General features: G+C 39.6%; 2 protein-coding genes across 2 annotated transcripts; both read left to right on the top strand.

Moving 5' to 3' along the window:
- The first annotated feature begins 412 nt into the window (after positions 1 to 412).
- On the top strand, positions 413 to 14,386 carry smc1b (structural maintenance of chromosomes 1B). Its single transcript, XM_074677895.1, has 25 exons — positions 413 to 521; positions 1,525 to 1,713; positions 1,827 to 1,939; positions 2,173 to 2,376; positions 2,599 to 2,837; positions 2,964 to 3,216; positions 3,409 to 3,549; positions 3,646 to 3,728; positions 3,813 to 4,020; positions 5,268 to 5,453; positions 5,538 to 5,729; positions 5,815 to 5,961; positions 6,066 to 6,203; positions 6,324 to 6,440; positions 6,559 to 6,665; positions 6,754 to 6,895; positions 8,731 to 8,876; positions 8,991 to 9,141; positions 9,217 to 9,279; positions 9,361 to 9,514; positions 11,963 to 12,117; positions 12,215 to 12,366; positions 13,787 to 13,856; positions 13,976 to 14,086; positions 14,166 to 14,386. The coding sequence occupies exons 1-25, from the start codon at positions 413 to 415 to the stop codon at positions 14,271 to 14,273; spliced, it is 3,678 nt and encodes a 1,225-aa protein (XP_074533996.1). The 3' UTR covers positions 14,274 to 14,386.
- Positions 14,387 to 15,746: 1,360 nt separating this feature from the next.
- Positions 15,747 to 19,585, top strand: borcs5 (BLOC-1 related complex subunit 5). Its single transcript, XM_074677991.1, has 4 exons — positions 15,747 to 16,182; positions 18,260 to 18,403; positions 18,875 to 19,032; positions 19,125 to 19,585. The coding sequence occupies exons 1-4, from the start codon at positions 16,125 to 16,127 to the stop codon at positions 19,356 to 19,358; spliced, it is 594 nt and encodes a 197-aa protein (XP_074534092.1). The 5' UTR covers positions 15,747 to 16,124; the 3' UTR covers positions 19,359 to 19,585.
- The last annotated feature ends 1,173 nt before the right edge of the window (positions 19,586 to 20,758 follow it).

Here is a 20,758-nt window from a genome sequence, read left to right as displayed (position 1 = left end):
CTATACCACAAAGAGTCTATTTTAATTTAAAGATTTATTAAAATACGGGAAAAATACACAATTTATTCTTGAGAAAACGAAAATGTAGTTGGTGGAAAGACGTACTGTTTAACATGTTGTATTTAAAATGTCAAACTATAATATTAAATATTGTTTTCCAAAGATTTTACGGCATGAGATAGTTGTGAAAATAATTTTTATATATAGCTTTGAGACAGTTATGTCGAAATAAAGGGATAAACATGCCTTAAATTTGAGAGTATTTTCGATTCAAGAGTGTGAAAATATTGATGTGTTAAAATAGACTCACCAACGCCATTTTCAACTCCTTTCCCGCCTTTGGACTTTCTTCTTCTCTACCAGGAGAGAACCGTCACTCCAACATTATTTTTTCATCAAATTTCAGATTAAAATGGGGTATTTAAAAGAAATGGAGGTCGAAAACTTCAAGTCATGGCGTGGTAAACACGTTATCGGTTATTTTATGCGGTTTAACTGCATAATCGGCACCAACGGCTCCGGTAAGTGAACTGCTAACGGTCGACTAGCTCATGAACTAGCTCCCGTTAGCACGCGACGCTAAGTCCCATTTAAAGTTACAGGGCGCGAGCACTATCTATGCTAATTGAGCTGTCAGTAGTCGATTACTAAATAAAACTGCAATGTTCGTTTGTTTGAGCGATATTTTTTAGAATATTTGTATAAAAATCTCTCGTGTTATGGGGATAATATGTGTTAATATGCATTTTAAATGTATGTAGCTTGATAAGGTGTAAAGCTTGACCTAACTGTACTTGTTCAAATGTTGATATCTAAACAATATGCCAGCCAAGATTATGAAATTAAGTCTACTTCTAATTAATTCACACTTATTACAAATATAATAACGCTTTGTTGAATCATTTTTATGTAATTCTGCTCTTTATTTATAAAAATGTCAAAGGTGTTATGTTAGAAAACTGACTCATTTAAAAGTGAAGTTTGGCTCGGTGATCTTATATTGAAAATATCTGTGTATACAAGGTATATTAACTAGACATTTGATATAAGGGCAAATGTAAATTCACCTGAGTTAGCCAAAAGGCAGATTTTCATCAACAGTCCCTTTGTTAGATGTTATAACATAGAAACATGATGATATATTTAAAAGTACAGTGTAGAAAGACAGATTATAGACATTTAAAGTGTAAAAATAGCAAAACATAACAACAGGGAATATCGGAAGAACAGAAAGTACAGGATACAGGTAAATTCAGCATCAGTGTTGTCGTTGATTCTTAATAATAAACCATTTCCTAACTTGTATTTAAATTAATGATAGCATGTTACTTCACTTATTTTTTTCATTGTGGTATTGAGTTCTGCTAATGTGATGCTCTAAGGAAAAGAATTATAGACGGAGGAAGGATCCTATAAACTAAACAGGCATTTTTGTACTCAATGGGGATTTCTCATTAAGTCCTAAATGTTGTTAACAATGCTATAAATGTTACTAAGAAAGGTACTGTTCTTACTTTACACCAGGAAAGTCTAATGTGATGGATGCCCTGAGCTTCGCCATAGGGGAGCGAGCTGCCTCTCTCCGAGTGAAACATCTTAGAGACCTGATCCATGGAGCTCACATCGGGAAGCCGGTCAGCGACACAGCCCGAGTTGCCATAAAGTACTGCGACCATATGGACCAAGAGACCGTCTTCAGCAGGAGTATACATGGTGAGTGGAGAGGGCAGATTATCAGGGCTGCTCTGAACCTTTGAGCAAGTCACTTGGATAAATACTAGTTATTGCTCTGCCTGACTTTTCTGTTTATTTTATTTTTTTTGCAGGTGACTCGTCTGAGTACCGCGTCAATGGTAGACACATCAGTCTGACCAAGTACATTGAGGAGCTGGGGAAGATTGGCATTTTTACCAAAGCTCAAAACTGCTTAGTGTTCCAGGTAAACTTTACCATGAAATCAAAAGTGTGGTGCATATGCATGTGCTAATATGCTTCATATATTTCAATAATTATATAAAAAACACACTCTTAGCAGGCAGAAAATGTTCAGATGTAACGTAGACAGAAGCAGACAAGTAACAGGATAGTGCAATAGATAACAAACTGGGAGAAAGATGTGCATGACATTTTTCCTTTTTCAAAAACTAGTCTGTCATTTGTTCTCTCTTCTAGGGTGCAGTGGAGTCCATAGCACTGAAGGACCCAAAGGAGAGGACCAAGATGTTCGAGTCTATCAGTCAGTCAAGAGAATACGCTGCAGAGTATGACAAGAAGAAAGAGGCTCTGCTGAAAGCAAAAGAGGACACTCAGTTCCACTTTAACAAGAAGAAATCTGCCACCATCGAGAGGAAACAGGTGTCTCAGGAGAAAATGGAGGTAGATTCACACTGGAGTGGAGTGTTTCTCACCTTATGTGAACTCTCTCTGAGCATTATGTCAGCTTTTGAGGTTAGCCTCTGGAGCTATAGTTTAAAAGAATCTGAACATAGATTAAAAGATAAATGTCTGAGGAATCCAGGATTTAATAGCAGAAATAATTAGTCTAGGGTGTCCTGAATCACCGGTGTATGCACACTCTCCCTCTTCTCACTTTCCTAGGCCCAGAAATACCAGGCACTTGTGGATGAACTCTACCAAAACCGCCTGCAGCTGCAACTGGCCAAGCTGTACCATAATGAGAAGGGCATCAGCGCCCTGAGCGATACCCTGAGGGAGAAACAGCAGGCTGCAGCTGTCAAGAACGGTGAACTGGTGGAGGCTGAAAACGCAGTCAAAACCCACAAAAAGGGTCATGGACGCCTCACCAGGGAACAGCTGCACATGGACAAAGAGATTCGGTGAAGAAAATTACAATTTGATTTTCCTGTCCCGTGTTTTATTTCGACAAATACAGGTGTTGAAAGTCTCAGATGATAAAATCTACTCATCTACTGTTCTCAACGTCTCTTCATTCTGTCAATCAGAGCACAGGAACACACTGTGTCCCAGTGTCGCTCCCAGTACATCAAAGCCAAGGTGAACACCTCCCATCACCTGAAGAAGGCTGAGCAGGCACGTGACTCCTTGGAGAAGACTCAGAAGCTCATTTCTGATAAGGAGCAGGAGCTGGCAGAGGGACAGCGGGAGATTGCTGAACTGGAAATGACCTGGAGGAGCTACGAGAGGCAGGGGGAGGGAGCGCCTCAGGGGAGAGACATCCACCTGGATGAGGATCAGGTGAGCAGACAGTGCCACCTACTTCCCATCAGTTACAGTCACTCAGCATGATGTGTAAAGAAGGAGCTGCCAGATTTGACAAAAAAAGATATCACTTTTATTCAATCACAGATATTGCTTCTTAACTTTGAGATATCATCAGGACATAGTCACAACATCCTGAATGTGTTTTTGTGTCTATGTCTTTTGCAGCTGGAGCGATACAACGAGCTAAAAGAGCTAGCAAGAAAGCAGGGGGCTGTCTTAAGCCAACAGGCGGAAAAACTGCACTGGGAGGTCAGAGCAGACAGCGAGAAAATGGCCTTTGATCAACGCAGGATGAAGGAAGTGAAAGTACAGCCAGTGTATCGCCTAAAACCCACACAGCAATGATACTGTGAGCCAACAATGACATAAAAATTTGAGATCTTGAAACATCTTCTCGTGTAGGTTTCCATTAAAAGCAACCACACTCAGCTGGAAGATCTGACACGAAGAGCAGAGAAGCTGGAGGAGTACATCGAGACCAGCAAGTATGTCACACAACTTTGACAACACTTTTCTGTCACAAGAAAAGAGAACGGATCAGCTTAAGATTCAGAAACTTGATGTTTCAGGACTTCACTTGAAGAGTACCGCCAGCAGGAGGAGAGTCTGAGCGTGGATCTGCAGAGGGGCCGCCAGCGTCAGGCAGAGGTGAACCAGGAACTCGGTCAGCTGCTGGAGGAGCTGAGAAATGCTCGTCTGGACAGACAGGAGAGCAAACGAGAGCTGCAACGCAAAGAGCAGCTGGAGAAGCTGCGCAGACTCTACCCTGACACAGTGGTGAGTGACAGACTGACAGCTGATAAAACACACGTCTAGGCCTGTCACGATAATCAATAAATGGATTAACCGAACGATAAATAAAAACATCCTGGGTAAGTTTTCCAGCCTGGATAAACTGACACGTGCATGTTTGTTTTCCTCCTCTCTTTGGACCAAAGAGGCTGAATGAGAAGATGGCTCACTACGTCTATCTTTCCTAACATTGGGGTGCATAGGTTCTATAGCGGATTTTGCAGATTTATAGCGGAGTGAGCATCTGTCAAAAATGTGATCTTTGGGGTGAAGACGGGGCTGCTCGCGCGTACACACGGAGAGAGCTGAAGCGAGCGTCCTGAGGGGTAAGGAGGAAACACACGCTAATATGAGTGATGGCACCAAAGATACGGTTCTTAAGCCGCCTGCCACAGTCCCAGTGTGGGAATATTTAGTTTTTTATCAGAATGAACAAAGTGTGAGCTCATGAACACCAACCAGCTGATATGTGGCATTTGTTTGAAAATAGTGGCGACGAAGAAGAAGAAGCGGAGGTGCAGCAGAGCCTTGTTCTTTGACAATCTGCTCTTACTGAGGCTTTTGGTCGGCAAAGTAAATAGAAATAAAAGGGCCAAATGGTGGCGCTCAAAGACAGATACATTGGCAAAGAAATGCAGCCCTTCAATACGGTTGAAAGCCAGAAATATTAAAAATGTTTGACAGACAGTTCGGATTGACTGGGAAAAAGTACATGTTACAAACAATTCAGGAACTGTATAAACTCCCTTTTATTTAGGCTATAGTTTTTATTGTTGGTTTTTTTTTTTGGAGTTTTGTTTTTTCTTTCGAGACAGGGTCTATGTTTTATTGTTTTTGATTAGTATTAAAAATATTTTTTTCTTTAAGAGAGTCCATTTCATTTTCATTGTATTTTTTTCTCTTTCTTGTTTGTTAAATTTATTATATATTTTTTTTAATTTATCCTATTTCAAAGATCCTGACCTTTTAATTACAGTTAAATACTCTTAAGAAATTAAAGTTTCTTGCTTTTGATATGGTGTACTCACTTTATTATCCCATTTATCATAATTACATCAATGAAAAAAATGGAAAAAAATCAAAATAATATTGACAATAATATCGTCTATCGGCAATAATATTTTGGAAAATTATCATCTAGCAAAATTTGTTATCGTGACAGGCCTGCTCAAAATGCCCAAAATTAAGAGTTAAATCATTTTCCCTCCTTTAAACGTCTTCTTTCGTCTCAGTTCGGCCGCCTCTCTGACTTGTGCAGCCCCATTCATAAGAAATACCAACTGGCTGTCACGAAGGTGTTCGGCCGCTACATGAACGCCATTGTCGTGGCCACGGAGAAGGTGGCCCGTGACTGCATCCACTTCCTCAAAGCAGAGCGTGCTGAGCCGGAGACCTTCCTCCCCATCGACTACCTGGAGGTGAGTTTGGATAACAGCAAGTCTGGATCAGCTGTGTCCACTAACTGAGGGTGTTTTTTAAACGTTTGTCGACTCCTCGCTCAGGTGGGTACCCTGAATGAGCGCCTGAGGGAGGTGCCTGGTGCCAAGCTGCTGGTGGATGTCGTACAGGTGAACACTTCTGCAGGAGCCGCTCAGCTGAGGAGGGTGGTGCAGTTTGTGTGTGGTAACGCTCTGGTGTGTGAGAACATCAGAGAAGCCAGGAGCGTGGCTTTTGACGGACAGGAGCGCCTGAAGGTAAACACAGTCCTCATCCTCGGGTGACAAAAAAATAACAAGAAGTTGTCCGTCAGAGTTGCTGTACCATTTTCTTCTTTCGTAGACCGTTTCTTTGGACGGGACTTTGTTTTCGAAATCCGGTATCATCTCTGGAGGCTCCAGTGACCTGCGGACCAAAGCTCGATGCTGGGAGGAAAAGGAGATGAGGCAGCTGATTGATCGAAAACACCAGCTCACAGCAGAGCTACAGGTGAGTCAATGCAAGGAAAACAAAAACAACCAAACAGTTTTGAAACAGAATTGAATACGTGATGCAGGAAATGTTACTTTAACTGTAATTTCACCTTGTGACAGGACTTGATGAGGCTGAAACGAAAGGAGTCTGACCTGAAACTGCTCACTGCTCAGGCTCAGGGTGTTCACACCCGCCTCAAATACTCCAAAGCTGATCTGGAAAACCTCCAGAAGAAAAACATCCCCAGATGTCAGGCGGTAAGGCCACAGATTCTCCACTCTCTCCAATAAAACGTCACACAACATCAGTATGCCATAATGTAGTCACGCAGGAGCAGAGATAAACATCAGTTTACAGTTTTACCTTCTGCTCTCCAGGAGATTTCTCGTATGGAGAGCGAACTGGCAAACCTGAGCTCTCAGATCCAGATGCAGCTGGAGAGTGTGGAGGCGAAAGACGCAGAGATGAAGATGATCAGAGACCAGATCAACCAGGTACGTCTGACTGTGCAGCATCTTTTTAAAGTGGTTCACAAGAGCCAGTACGTCTGCGATTAAAACAAATGTATGTAACAGCTGCTTGCATTTAAACACTGATGCTCTGTGTTTGTAGATGGAGGATCTGGTGTTTTCTGACTTCTGCGCTGAGATCGGCGTGGACAGCATCAGAGAATACGAGCAGGAGTACCTGAAACAGCAGACGGAGCTCGACAAGAAGCGGTACCAAAACAACACGCTTCTTCAGCAAAGATGAATCCGAACCTAATGTTTGAGATTAAAAAAAGCCTCTACGTGTTTCTGCTTTCAGCCTGGAGCTGGAGAGTCAGCGCACTCGCCTGAAAACACAGCTGGAGTATGAAGAAGGCCAACTGAACCAGCAGAGGAAGAAGCTCCGCCAAATGGAGGAAACCATCGAACAGGCCCAGAGAGCTGTGGCTGAACAGAAGAAGGTAGTCATTTTATCACACAGACAACATCTCAGACTTCCTGTCCGCAAAAGACCAAGATTCCTTGCAAACAGAACACAGATTAATGTTCCTTTGGATGGGGATATCCTGAAAGGCATAAACATGACCAAATATTCAGGTTATAAAACAGGAATATGAGCATATTCTGGTTTTTAAAAAGGGTTTTTTAGTGTTTGCATGGCTGTGCGCAACCGAGTTATTGCTAATATTCTGAATATGAAAGGGTTAATGACTGGATGTAAACGTAGTCAGTGTTTCTTCTTACTGACGGCAGACTCCTTACCCCTTATGGGTAGCTTTAGTTTACAACCCTTGAGAACATTAGCTACCAAAAACTACTTTAAAATCACAACAGATTTTTTTTCTACTTTTTTTGCTCAGATTGTTCAGCTATCTTTATTCCTTATAAAAAAATAAACAATATATAATATATTTTTTTATTATTTTAACCTGTGAGGAAACACAGAAGCAGGAAGCATAGAGGTGGAGGACCCAAATGCAGATGTAACAAAAAGGTTTTGCAACTAAACTCTTAGGCCATGTCCACACAAGTATTTTCAAAACGAGTATCCCCCACTCGTTTGTTTTTAAAAATACTTTCATCCACACACAGTGGATAAATCTGCAGGTGAGTGCGGCTCGACTCGTGCCGAACCCATACTGGGCAGTGTTTCCCAGACGTAAAACCCGTGCCAGCCAATCAGAATGAGAAGCAAAAACTCTTTTTCCCGTCATCTACACAAAACCAGAGTTTTCCAAAATCTTCACTTTGGCCTGAGTTTTCAAAAAACATTGTTTTTAGTGACGTAAAGCTGCGGTTTCATGTGGACGACTGGAGTAAACGTATACAAATATAAATGGTTTCCCAAATACCCGGCTACGTGTGGAGATGGCCTTAGTCCAAAAACTCAAAACCAAAATCTCTTATAAAATCCCAAACCAAAAAACTCTAGAAAACTTACCCAAGAAACCAAGAGGCACCAAGATGAGACACGAGAGACCAGCAACAGATGAAAAGCAACAGCAGACAGGATACACACACATTGAACTGACTAAGGAACTCAGCACAGAGACTTTTAGACAGGGAGCAATCAGACACAACAAGACAAGACAAGATAAATCCAAAAAAGTGACACGCCAAAACCACAAAGAGCAAGACCTTTAGACTAAAACAGGAAACAAAAAACACACAAGACCCTTTAAATTCTCATCTGATTACATGATTTCACCATTATTATTTTGAAAACGACATAAAATGAGTTATTTTTCATATAATAAAAGTTGAAGGGTCGGGGATTTTTCTTTAAGCTCCGGCTGAAACAAACAGAAGATTTCTAACAAAATTCAATTTGATGCATCATTATTTATTTACTCCTTTTTTACTGTGTCAGATTCCCAATTAACTTTGAGTCAACTTCCATCCTAATCAAAAACACCAAATATTTAATGGACTTTATTGTTTAAACCCTTTGAACGCCCATTTTTATAGTTAAAGTTGTTTTCACCATTAAGAAATGGATGGTAAAAATGAAAAATGCTGTTTTTTCTCCAAAATTAAAGCCTGAAATTAGAGAACACATGGTTTTATTGTGTAATGATTGTGCTTTTAAAAACTGTGGTTATAGTGAGACTACACGAGAAACTTGTGTCCTGGGCTTACCTGAAAAGATAGGAAATGAAGAATCTGACACTGCAAAGAAATACAAAAACCAAAAAAGGATCAAAATCAATTTAATTACCAATCTTACATATATTTAAGGCTGATTTAAAATAATGCCCAGTCCAGGATTAAGCCTGATGTCTCCACTTCTCTCCAGGACGAGGAGAAGCTGCTGGCGGCTGTGGACGAGGGTCAGAACAAACTGCTGGATATGAAGAAGCAGCTGCTGACTAAGAAGAGTCAGGTCACTGCTGCCAAAGCTGAGCTGGACCAGAAAACCCAGAGCTTCCAAAAAATCAACAAGTACGACAACACCTGCCAACACCTGCTGGTGTGACAGGGCTGTTGATCTGTAGTTTCACAGCTGTGATAAAACGTAGATCTTCAAACACGGGAACGCTCTCTTGTTTCTCTCAGAGAGTTGGTGAAGCTCCAGGGGGAGGTGACGTCTGCAGAGTCTGCTGTAGAGCAGCAACGACTGGCCCGACACAACATGCTGGTGGCCTGCAAAATCCAGTCTCTGCCCATCACGCTGCAGTCCGGGAGCCTGACTGAGGTCATGGAGCAGGTAAGATGTGCTCAGAGTGAAACTTCATGACAAGCTAAGCACTACGATTAATCACGACTGCTCTGTTTCCTGCAGCTGGACACTGAGAGAGAGGCACAGCTGGTCATCGACTACTCTGGTCTGAGGAGAGACGTCAGGGTGAGACATGAAGTCAAACTCCTGTCCTGAGTTTGTCATGTTCGAGTGTGTTCACATCTGTTTCCCTGTGTGTGCGTGAAGCATCTCCAGGAGGCAGAGGTTGAGGCCTACCTGGAGAAGATGACAGAGTCAGTGTCCTCCATGGAGTTAACTCTGCACCGAACCCCTGCACCCAACCTGAAAGCTGTGGAGAAGATGAGAGAGGTGAAGGACAAGTTGGTGGGAGTGACAGAAGGTTTGTGAAGCTCAGTCTCTCTTAGATTTCTCTCTAACTCTGAAAACCTTGTCTGTTTTTTTCCTGGATGTTTCTTTGAGCTGTGCTCCCCCTAAGTGTGTAGTCACAGAGAGTTTTTGACTGTTCTTCTAAATGAAATTTCGATATTGAAGTTTAGGGAGTGCTCCGACAATCCAGAAACATTCTCAACAGGTTAATTGTGAACTCCAAATTGTCCGTAGGAGTGAGTCTGTGCTCATGAAGGGTTGTCTGTCTCAGTCAAACAAAATAATCCATGTATGGAAGTATTGATGTTTTGTTTAGTGATTTTAAATCATGACTTTTTGTTCATAAAATGTTCTTTTTTTCAGACCTAAATCTTTCATTTTAGTCATTGTTGGAAAAAAGTTGAGATGCCAGATCCCCGAATAAATTCTAAAAACTGACTCATGTGTAGGGACTGGTACCAGATTAGGTACTTTTATATCAGTGGTGATTGCTCTAAGACTGCAACGGAAGCTCAGCTTCCCCTAAAATGTCCCTAAAAAGTGTTGATATGTTCTGCTGTGTGAACATTTCATTGATAAAATCTGAGCTAGAATTCCTTCATCTTTAGTTCAGAATCAGCTCCTATCACAGGTAACTGGCTCCACCTCCTTCTCATTCATCCCCGCAGCGTCTCAGCGCTTTAACACAGGCGGACGCTGAGCGTCTTCTGACTTCAGCGGGGAAGCGTAGAGTGGGTTGTTCCACTGTGGAAACTGGACGGTCATTGGATAAACGCTGGGCTTTGTCCCGCCCATCGGACGCTCAGCGTCTCTGGGGGTCTATGAGGCAGTGGGCTGGCCTGGACGCTGGGCTTCTGCATGATGATTGGATGATCTGTCTGAGGCTGAATCCCTTTGTGATTGACAGTGAAATGAACCAGTCAGAGATCTTGAAGTATAACCCTCCACAGGAGCATCTTCTGAGTTTTACAGTCAGTTGTTCTGGACTGATCCAGAGGTTTTATCAATCCCCAGCGAGTTTACCTTTCTTAAAAACGACGAGCGTTGTGTTTAAAGATTCTCTCTCTTTTCACCAATAAGCAGCTCCAGCTACAGCTGTGGAGCTTCTCCCCCTGTCACTCACACTTACAGCCTGTCGTAGTCTCACGTAGCAGCTCCAGCTGATAACAAGCTGACACAGAGGGGAGAAATTACCTTTAAATAAATAAACAAATTTTTGATGTAGGCCAGAAAAATATGAGCTTCCCCTCCTTGACTGACCAGTAGCCACCACTGGTTTATAGGTACTGACGTATTCTGTTAAAAGTACCTGGTACCAATTCATGTTAAACCAAAAGGTACCATGTTTAGGTACCTAAATGCATCCTTATGACTGTGAGGGAGTGGAAGAGGAGGTGATTTCCAATCTGGACATGAACACAGCATTATGAGGTTATATATTGAAGAATAAGTTGAATTGAAATAAATGATATTTCATTATTAAACAAATTGATATTTGTCACCACATTAACACAAGAAAACTACTGAAATTTGGTACCGGTGAGTACCGGGCATCAGTACCGTGTCGTTTCAAATGTGAAAGGTACCCATCCCTACTCATATGTAACGTGCATTTTTTGTGAAAGTATGGCTCCTGATGAAGACAGTAGACATCATCATCAGTCAACTTTTTCTACATGGTCTGAAGGAATATTGAAGAATGGCAATTTAAATTGAATCAGCACTGCAAAAATCGTAAAGAAATAGAATCAGGAGTAAAGCATATTGTCCCAGCCCTATCATCAAGCTGTGCCAATGGATCCATGCTTCGTCCAATTTTGAATCGACTAACCTGTTTACATCATATACTGTTAAAAAATGGATGTCTGCTTGCTCGGCTCGAAGTGAGGTCTCCACAAAAACTGCTCCCCCTGGTGGCTGGCTGCAGTATAGGTCAAAAAATCCATCTCCCCAGTCATTCCAGATGGCCTGTGGTCAAACTTTAAAAAATTAATCCACCTGGTAGAAATGTTTCTCACGTCTGATTGTTGTGGTGATTTGAAGATATCATTTGGCTGTCTTGTATTCAAGTCCTCTTTTTTCTGAAAAGTTTCGTTTTCATTAATTATACGAGGTTGAAAACGAGGCTTTACGTAACGTTTACCGATGATTGACAGCTGATGTTCTCGTGTATTTTTTTCGGGGATTGTAAAATATGTCGGGAGGCAGAGTCAGGAAGTGATTAGACTCTCAAAAGAATTTCTGAGCTTCTGCCTCATTGTGATATTCTGTTTCTTTTTGTATATTTTCCCTTATCTTTTGTATTTGTACTTTCTTTTAACACTCTGAAACTAGTTCATTGTGTACAAGAGCAGCTGTAAGTGAAACGTCTGTAATTCAGGGATTTCTACCTGTGCTGTTCAGCTGTATCATGTGAACTGCTGTACCTGGACTCTTGATTTGTTTTCTTTCTCTCGTTCAGAGTTTGATGCCAGCACCAAAGCAGCCAGGAAATGCAGCCAGGAGTTTGAACTAGTGAAAGCTCTGCGCTTCCATCTTTTCAGCCAGTGCTTCGAACACGTGTCCGTGGTCATCGATCAGATCTATAAGAGAATCTGCCGCAACAACAGCGCTCAGGTAAAGCATCATCGCCTCCTACTGGGTTATTTTTCTGTCTTTGACTGCAGTACAGACAGTACATATATGTGATACTGAACTCTGTATTTTCCTGCAGGCCATCCTGAGTGCAGAGAATCCAGATGAGCCGTACCTCGGCGGCATCAACTACAACTGCGTGGCACCGGGGAAACGCTTCATGTCCATGGACAATCTGTCCGGTGGAGAGAAAGCCATCGCCGCCTTGGCCCTGCTGTTCGCTATCCACAGGTAACGAGATCACATTTCTTAGTCTGGACGAGAACACAAACAGCAGAGACAACAAGTTACCAGGTAGACAAGTTAAATCCTGTTAGTCCACTGGTGCTGGAGCTGACGTCTCTTCAGAAAGTATTCATTCATCTCAAATTCCCTCTGTTGGCTGGAAAACTCAGTGTAATGAGTTCCTAAGCTGATGAATGGACTCTGAAAGCAGAGATTTGTTCCTTTAAAGCCTCTTAATCATCTTGTTCATTTCACTTCATCAACTTAAATGAGGAGGAACTCTTCTCTTCAGATGAGTTGAGCTCATATCCACTGAAGCTGCAGCTCACTCTGAGACTCCTTTTTTTAACACATGGTAAAAGAACAGCCGAAAAGGGTTCATTAAAATCAAAGAACAGTTAGGACAAACACAAGTAGCAAAATTAACCCCGAAAGAAAGCACAGTGATCCAGGCTCTGTCACTAAACACGGACACACACGGCCGGAGACACAGCACACCAGGATACAGCAACATACAAGACTTAAGTGTAAACTGTATCCTGAGTGCCATGTCCAGTAACTCCAGCCCCATGATTCAGAAGGCCCCCTCCATGTGTCATGGAAACCCAGACAGTACAGGAACACTGCAGCTAATATGAGACATGAGGACCAATTAAGAAAAAAAAAACATTAAACATAAAATAGTAGAGATGAAACAGGGATAGAACAATAACACAGTGACTTTAAAATATTTCTATAAGAAGATTAAATGTATGACGCGAGATAAAACAATCTGAATTAGAAGTAAACAAAAACACCAGTCTGTTAAAATAACAATATAAGAAGTCAATAAAAGATGGATAAGAAAAATACCATCAAATAAAAGGATAAAAAAAAGGCTGGGACACAAATAAAAGGAAAAGAGACTAAAACACAGAGAAAGAAGGAAAATAAAAGACTAAAAAGACTCAAATGTGCCAAGACTGGACTGTATGAGGGGGGAGTTGTCAATGTTAAACAGGATTATTTCAGATTTTGTGTTATTGGGTTGCAGGAAATTTTCTGCCATCCAACCTTTGATGTCCCTGAGACAGTCCATGACAGCAGCTAGGCCCTGTGGGTCCTCAGGTCTCAGGGGAAGGTGTATCTGTGTGTCATCTGCGTGGCAGTGAAAGGAGACTTGGTGGCGCTGAATTATTTGGCCAAGGGGCAGCATGTAAATAGAAAATAAAATCAGACCTAAAACTGAACCCTGTGGTACACCACAGACAATGGCAGCAGTAGAGGAGCTGCAGTTGCCTATGGCGACCGCAAAGGTTCGCTCTAAGAGATATGACTTTGATACCGTTGGTTCTGACTCTTCTTCAGTTTCTGAAAACTTCACAGAAACTTCTGGATTTTGCTTGTTTGTGTTTTGGCACAGTGTTGTTTATGTGATTTCTCTCAGTTACCGCCCTGCACCCTTCTTCGTCTTGGACGAGGTGGATGCAGCTTTAGATAACACGAACATCGGAAAGGTAAGAGTCCAGCTGCATGTTGTATACTCAGAAATAATTTAATTTTGAAACAAAAAAAAACTACAACTACTTACAATTGTAAGTTTTGTATTTCATATGATGAGTTTCTGTGTGTCCAGGTGACCAGTTTCATCAGAGAGGAGTCCAGGACTAACATGCAGATCATCGTCATCTCCCTGAAAGAAGAGTTTTTCTCAAAGGCGGACGCTTTGCTCGGGGTCTACTCAGACGTAAGAAAACTTCTTGAATGAAATGCACGGCACATTAAACTTCTGTGAGCACACACTCAAAGATTTGTCTCCTTTGCAGTTTGATGAGTGCATGTTGAGCCGCATTCTGACCCTGGACCTGCAACCCTACCCTGTTGTTGAAGAGGAAAACGAACAGGCAGAGAAGGAGACTCCCAGACGTGTGTAACCTGCAGATGATGTGTGCTTCTTTCAGTCTTGTTCCCAGGAAATGGCAGTGTTTACAGATTTACACCTGGAGTTCAACTTGATTTTTTTGTTCAATAATGTTCTGGTGATTTACCAAAGAGACTTCAAGTTGATAAATGAGATGGTTCAGAAGCTAACCTGTTTGTAGCAACTCATGAGAGAAAATGTTCAGATGCTGCACTCCAAGAAGTGCAACAGTTATTGTTATTTTATTGCCTGTTTTTTGTATTTGCGTTTAAGTTTTGCTGTATAAGTTGTATCTTGTTTATGAATCTTGTTTAAATGTTTTGAAAAGTTAAAAATTAAGTGTACTTGGTTCATTTATTGATTTATTTACAAGGTACATAATCCCTGCACAACAAAACTAAAACTTCTACAAACAAAATCTACTTTGTCTTTAGAATAAAAACAAAAAAATTGATAAAATTCTATACGCAGTCAAAATCTTGTGAATAATAACCTAAACAAGAAGTTTTTGGAAGATATGTAATTGTCCATGTGATGTAAGAGTTGTTGTTTAAAAAAAGATAAAAAATAAAAATAAATGATAAAATATATAGAATTAATAATACCACAAAATTTTCAAAAAATTAAAAATTAAAATTTCAGACATTTACAAAAGATCAAAAAAAGTTCTAATTTTGAAAAAAATGAGAAAATTTTTTCACAATTTTGGAATTTTAAAAAATTAGTTAAAATGTAAAAAAAAAAAAGTTATTATATTCATTTTCAAAGAGTTTCAAAATTTTTGGATGAAAACTTGAATTTGAAAGTTTTTGACTTAATGTCCATGTGATGTATAAGTTGTTCTTTAAAATAATAAAAAAAAAAAAAAAATATATATATAAAATTAATAAAACTACATTTTCAAAAAGATCTAATTTCGAAAATCTGAAAAAAAAAACAAATTCAACATTTTTCATATTTACAAAAGATTAAAAAAAATCCAATTTCAAAAAATGTGAAAAAAAAATCACAATTTTTGAATTTAAAAAAAATTGTGAGATAAATTTGAGAGAAAATTTGAATTTGATGGTTTTTAACTCAATGAAATTTTACATGTGAGGTTTTAGTTTTTTTTATTTTAATAGATCTACAAACATTCCAAACAATTTTTAAGTTTCAAAAATTGGCACAAATTTCAATGTTTTGGACTTGTTTGAAAAAAAAATGTTAACACATGATTTTATTTAGTGTCAGTGTCTTTAATCTCGAATACCCTCTGTAAGAAAAATAACAGTTGTTTATTTGAATATTTTTTAGAGCTACAAGGAGCCACTGCAGAGGAGTCAAAGAGCCAAATGAGGCTCCAGAGCCACAGGTTGAAGACCCCTTGTCTTTTAGACGAACTAATTCAATAAAAACAGTGTGGCAGCAAGTCACCCTCAGGCCCAGCAGGGGGCGATAGTGCAAAGCAAGATGTAGTTGCGCTTACATGAGCACACCTCGTGATCATTATTTACGGAAGTGTCTCCTCTGCCCTGAGCAGAGGCTGCAGTCCTGACTCATTACTGTCATTTCTTTTAATATTTTCACTAAAAAAGCTGAATTCTTCAAACTGTGGGCGCTATCCCAGCTAGTATAGCATTTAAAGGATCTACGGTGGCCTGGAAGCTTCTGACCAGCGCTACTCAAACGTTGCTTAGTTGCTAGCTGCTGAATAACCTCTCTTTCAGTTCGGCATGTGTCTCAGACTCTTACCGTCGTCGAGTTTTGAAGTCATGTGAGATCTCTCTGCTGTCGAGGTGTCCTCTGTGTTCACCGTTATTTCCTGTTATCACGGTTTCTGTGACGGTTACGGGAAGCTAACGGCTAACGTTAGCCTAGCAGTATGGGAGCCGAGCAGAGCGGAGACGCGGAGCACAAACACTCCGACTACAGTTCATCTGGTGAGTAAAGGAGTTCTTTATAAGATTAATTTATTTTATCAGCTTTTAAAAACGAACTTACACGAATTAAAAGCTTACTAACTGGTGTGTTTTTCAGTGTAGCTGCTATCAGTCTCAGCTTTTTGACTTCGAATATTAGCAGCAGCTTTACGACAATGTTGACATAGGGACGAAGTGACACATATGCATTTTGGGTAAAAGTATTGTTAAAACTATGGGTATAATTATGACACTCTAAACAATGTAATGTAGTCAAAACATCCAACAAATACCCTTTAATGGTTTATCCTCTATCTATGCAGCATAGGGGTATAACTAATCTTCACTTCAAAATCTGCATCATGTTATTTCAGACGAGAATGAGCAACTGGATCCAGTATTTAAAAATGGGTATTTTACATTTTTAGGCTTTATTCTGTCTCTATTTGTCCCTCCCTGGTGTTTTAGAAAACAGTTATTCAACCTGTTTCTGAAATGCTTTGTTTTAGTTGCTGTCCCTTTAACACTCCACCTTCCCTCTGGTTTGGGGGTGGGGCTACGGGCAGACCTTGATGTCTGAGGCCCGTTCCAATTTGATGTAGTTAGGAGATCCAGGAGACCTTTTTTAAATTCATATTTTTAGTCCTTCTATTTTTATTTCTATTCTTCTCCAAAACACACAAAAAGCACTGGAGACAATATACACTACAACAAACACTAGTAGACAATAGACCAGGGGTGGCCAACCTGTGGCTCACGAGCCGCATGTGGCTCTTTGCCTTTCGGTGTGCGGCTCTTGGATCCATTCTTAATTAATTAAAATTAATTGATAAAATATTGTTATGAGTAGAGGTGTGCCGATCAATCTAATACTTGGATGATGAGACTGATACTTAAGTTTCAGTTTCTCTTCTCTACATGTGCTCCTCTCAATCACTCATATGCTTATATCTATATAAATAGATAGATAGATAGATAGATAGATAGATAGATAGATAGATAGATAGATAGATAGACAGATAGATAGAAAGATAGATAGATAGATAGATAGATAGATAGATAGATAGACAGATAGATAGATAGATAGATAGATAGATAGATAGATAGGTAGATAGATAGATAGATAGACAGATAGATATAAAGATAGATAGATAGATAGATAGATAGATAGATAGATAGATAGATAGATAGATAGAAAGGTAGATAAGTAGATAGATAGATAGATAGATAGACGGATAGATAGATAGATAGATAGATAGATAGATAGATAGATAGATAGATAGACAGATAGATAGATAGATAGATAGATAGACAGACAGATAGATAGACAGATAGATAGATAGATAGATAGATAGATAGATAGATAGATAGATAGATAGATAGGCAGATAGATAGATAGATAGGCAGATAGATAGATAGATAGATAGATAGATAGATAGATAGATAGGCAGATAGATAGATAGATAGATAGATAGATAGATAGATAGATAGATAGATAGATAGATAGACAGACACGGCTCCAAGTACAAATTTAAACACACTTACAAATAGGGACAGGTACCGAATTAGGTACTTTTTTAGGTACTGACCAAATTCTGTCAAAAGTAGCGAGTACCAATTCACGTAAATTCAAATATGCCATGTTTAGGTACCTAAAAACAGCATTGTGAGAGAGTGGAAGAGAAGGTGATTTTCCATGCTGGACATAAACACAGCATTGCAAGGTTATATATTGAAGAGTAAATATGTTAAAATTAAAAAAATGTACGTTATTATTAAACAAATTGATATTTTTTACCACATAAACACAAAAAAGTACCGAAAATCAGTACTTTTGAGTACCGGTACCAATTAGCAGGTACCAGGCATCGGTGCCGTATCGTTTCAAATGTGAAAGGTACCCATCCCTGCTTACAAACACAGTAAATCTTTTATTCTTTACATCCATACTGGAAATATAGCTAAGCAGAATACCCCCTCTTTAAGTTTTCAATAAAGTAGAAAAAGAATATTTTTTGTGTTACTCAGTGTTAAGTCACGTATCCTTTGATTCGCTTCCTCTTCACTGTTGGTTTTACTTGTGTTGTCGTCGTTGCAGTGGTGCCGTCCCCAGCGAAGCAGAAGGCGAAGATGGATGATATCGTGGTCGTGGCTCAGGGGACGCAGTCCATGAGAAATATCCACAACGACCCAGACGTCATTAAGCTTCAGGAAATACCAACGTTTCAGCCGCTGTTGAAAGGTGACCCTCAGAACGTAAACGAACCTTATCAAGAAAATGTTTCTGAAATAATGTTTTCTCAGAGACTGTTGAGCTGCAGCTTTCGTGTTTACTGTCAGAATAGTTTGGATGTTGGTTTATAGAGTCTTGAATCATTAGTGTCAAAGGGTAACTCGGGTACCAGTGCCTCCATAAATGACACAACTAAGAGCAGAGTCAGAGAAGGTCTAATATCAGCCCACACTCAGATTCCAGGTAGTCTTTGAAGGAAGTGTTGTCTGCAGGTGTTGTTTTCTTCTTCTCTCCAACAGTCCATTTGCACATTCTTGCAGAAACTAATTGCTGCTGCAGCCCATTATCACCGCGTTAGAAGGTGGATAATGAGTTTCTTGTGTGGGTGCACTCTTAGAAGTAGCTTATTAAAGTCATTACACAAGTGTTACTGTGGTCCACCTTGTCTGTGAGAGTCATTTCTCTTCACGCTCTCTCCAGGAGTGCTGAGTGGTCAGACGTCGCCCAGCACTGTGTGTCTGGAGAGGCTGGACACCGCCCAGGTGATGCAGCTCTGTGTGAGGTACCAGGACCACTTACACCAGTGTGCTGAGGCCGTGGCCTTCGACCAGAACGCCCTGGTCAAGAGGATCAAAGAGGTGAGAGCAGCAGGGTGACGGTGTAACCAGAGGAGGATGATGATCAGGGAGAATGTTCAACGTTCAACCCTCTCCTCATCGTTTCTCTCCAGATGGACTTGTCCGTGGAAACACTCTTCAGCATCATGCAGGAGCGCCAGAAACGCTACGCCAAGTACGCCGAGCAGATCCAGAAGGTCAACGAGATGTCCATGATCCTGAGGCGCATCCAGATGGGCATCGACCAGACGGTGCCGCTGATGGAGCGCCTTAACAACATGCTGCCTGAGAGCGAGCGCCTGGAGCCCTTCAGCATGAGGCCCGACGGGGAATCGTCCACCAAGTAGCCTCTTTACAGACACGGTGGCTTCTTCCAACACAAGGATCCTTCCAGAGAGAGCAGGTCTGTCCACATCCAGGGGAGGCTGAAGCCTTTAGAGTCCTATAAGGGGGAGAGCTGAGGCGTAGATGTGCCATGATCCATTTTCACTTAAAGCTGCTTGGTTAATCTGTCTGTCTGGGCTCTGGAGTGTGGTTATCTCTTTGAGTCAAGTCTTCCCTTCAAAAGAAAAATCTCCAGCTTCCTTTAAACCTTTACACCAGGGGTCTGCAACCTTTACTTTGAGAAGAGCCACAAAATCTACTCTATCTTCACAATAAAGACAAAGAAGTAAAAAGTAAAACTCTTGTGAATAATTATCTAAAAAATGGTGTTGTTTTTTATTTTTAATGAAAGTGCAAATATTAAAAAAAAATAAAATTTGTAATATTATGTACTTCCTTGATAAGCAAAAATTTATGAAATTCCAATAAGTTGCAAAATCTAAAGAAATAAATTTACGAAATGTGCAAAAATAAAAAAAAATGAAATTTCAGAAATTTGCAAAAATAATTGTAATTTCAAAAATTTGGTAAATTAAAAAAAAAAACCTTTAAATAATTAGCAGAAAATTGCACAAATTCAAAAATTTTGAAATTTGCAAAAATTTGCGAGATCTTGAAAAATTGTAGAATTGTTTTCCAAATGTCAAAAATTGAAAGCCAAAAAACTTGCAAAAATAAAAAAAATGCAAAAATCTCAAAAGAATTTATAAAAAATATTTGTAATTTGAAAAATTTGGTAAACTTTTCAAAAAATAATTAATTAATTTAAAAGGGCAGAATTAAAAAAAAACATAATCTTGAAACAATTTTGATTTTTTTTTAACTGTGAAACATTGAATGCCAAAAAACTTGTAAAAATTGAAAAAAATGCAAAAAATCTCAAAATAATTGTAAAAAATAATTGTAATTTCAAATATTTGGTAAATTTCTCAAAAAAATTAAATAATTAGCTTAAAATTGCAGAAATTCAAAAATTTTGAAATTTGCATAAATTTGCAAAATCTCGAAACAATTTAGATGTTTTTTTCTAAATGTCAAAAAATTGAAAGCTAAAAATGTTTCTTAAATAAAAAAAAAAAAAAGTAAAAATCTCAAAATTACTTGATTGCTTTAATTGAAGTGTTCATGCATATTTAGTTCAACAAAATGTTGACACATGATTTTATTTAGTCAGTTAAATATGAGTCAAAGAGCTGCATCTGGCTCCAGAGCTGCAGGTTGCAGACCCCTGCTTTAAACCTCCTCCTGTGGGAAGGCTGTAAATGAAGTCTCCATAATCTTTTCTCCTAGCTTTTAAAATACTCTGTAGAAAAATTGAAGCTGGTTATTTCTTGGATGATAGTTTGCTTTCTGAACTTGTTTC

Source organism: Halichoeres trimaculatus, unplaced genomic scaffold, assembly GCF_033239565.1.
Source record: "Halichoeres trimaculatus isolate MK-OKI-2021-1 unplaced genomic scaffold, fHalTri1.1 fHalTri1_scaffold_10, whole genome shotgun sequence".
Classification (NCBI taxonomy): domain Eukaryota; kingdom Metazoa; phylum Chordata; class Actinopteri; order Labriformes; family Labridae; genus Halichoeres; species Halichoeres trimaculatus.
This window is presented reverse-complemented; position numbering and strand designations above follow the sequence as displayed.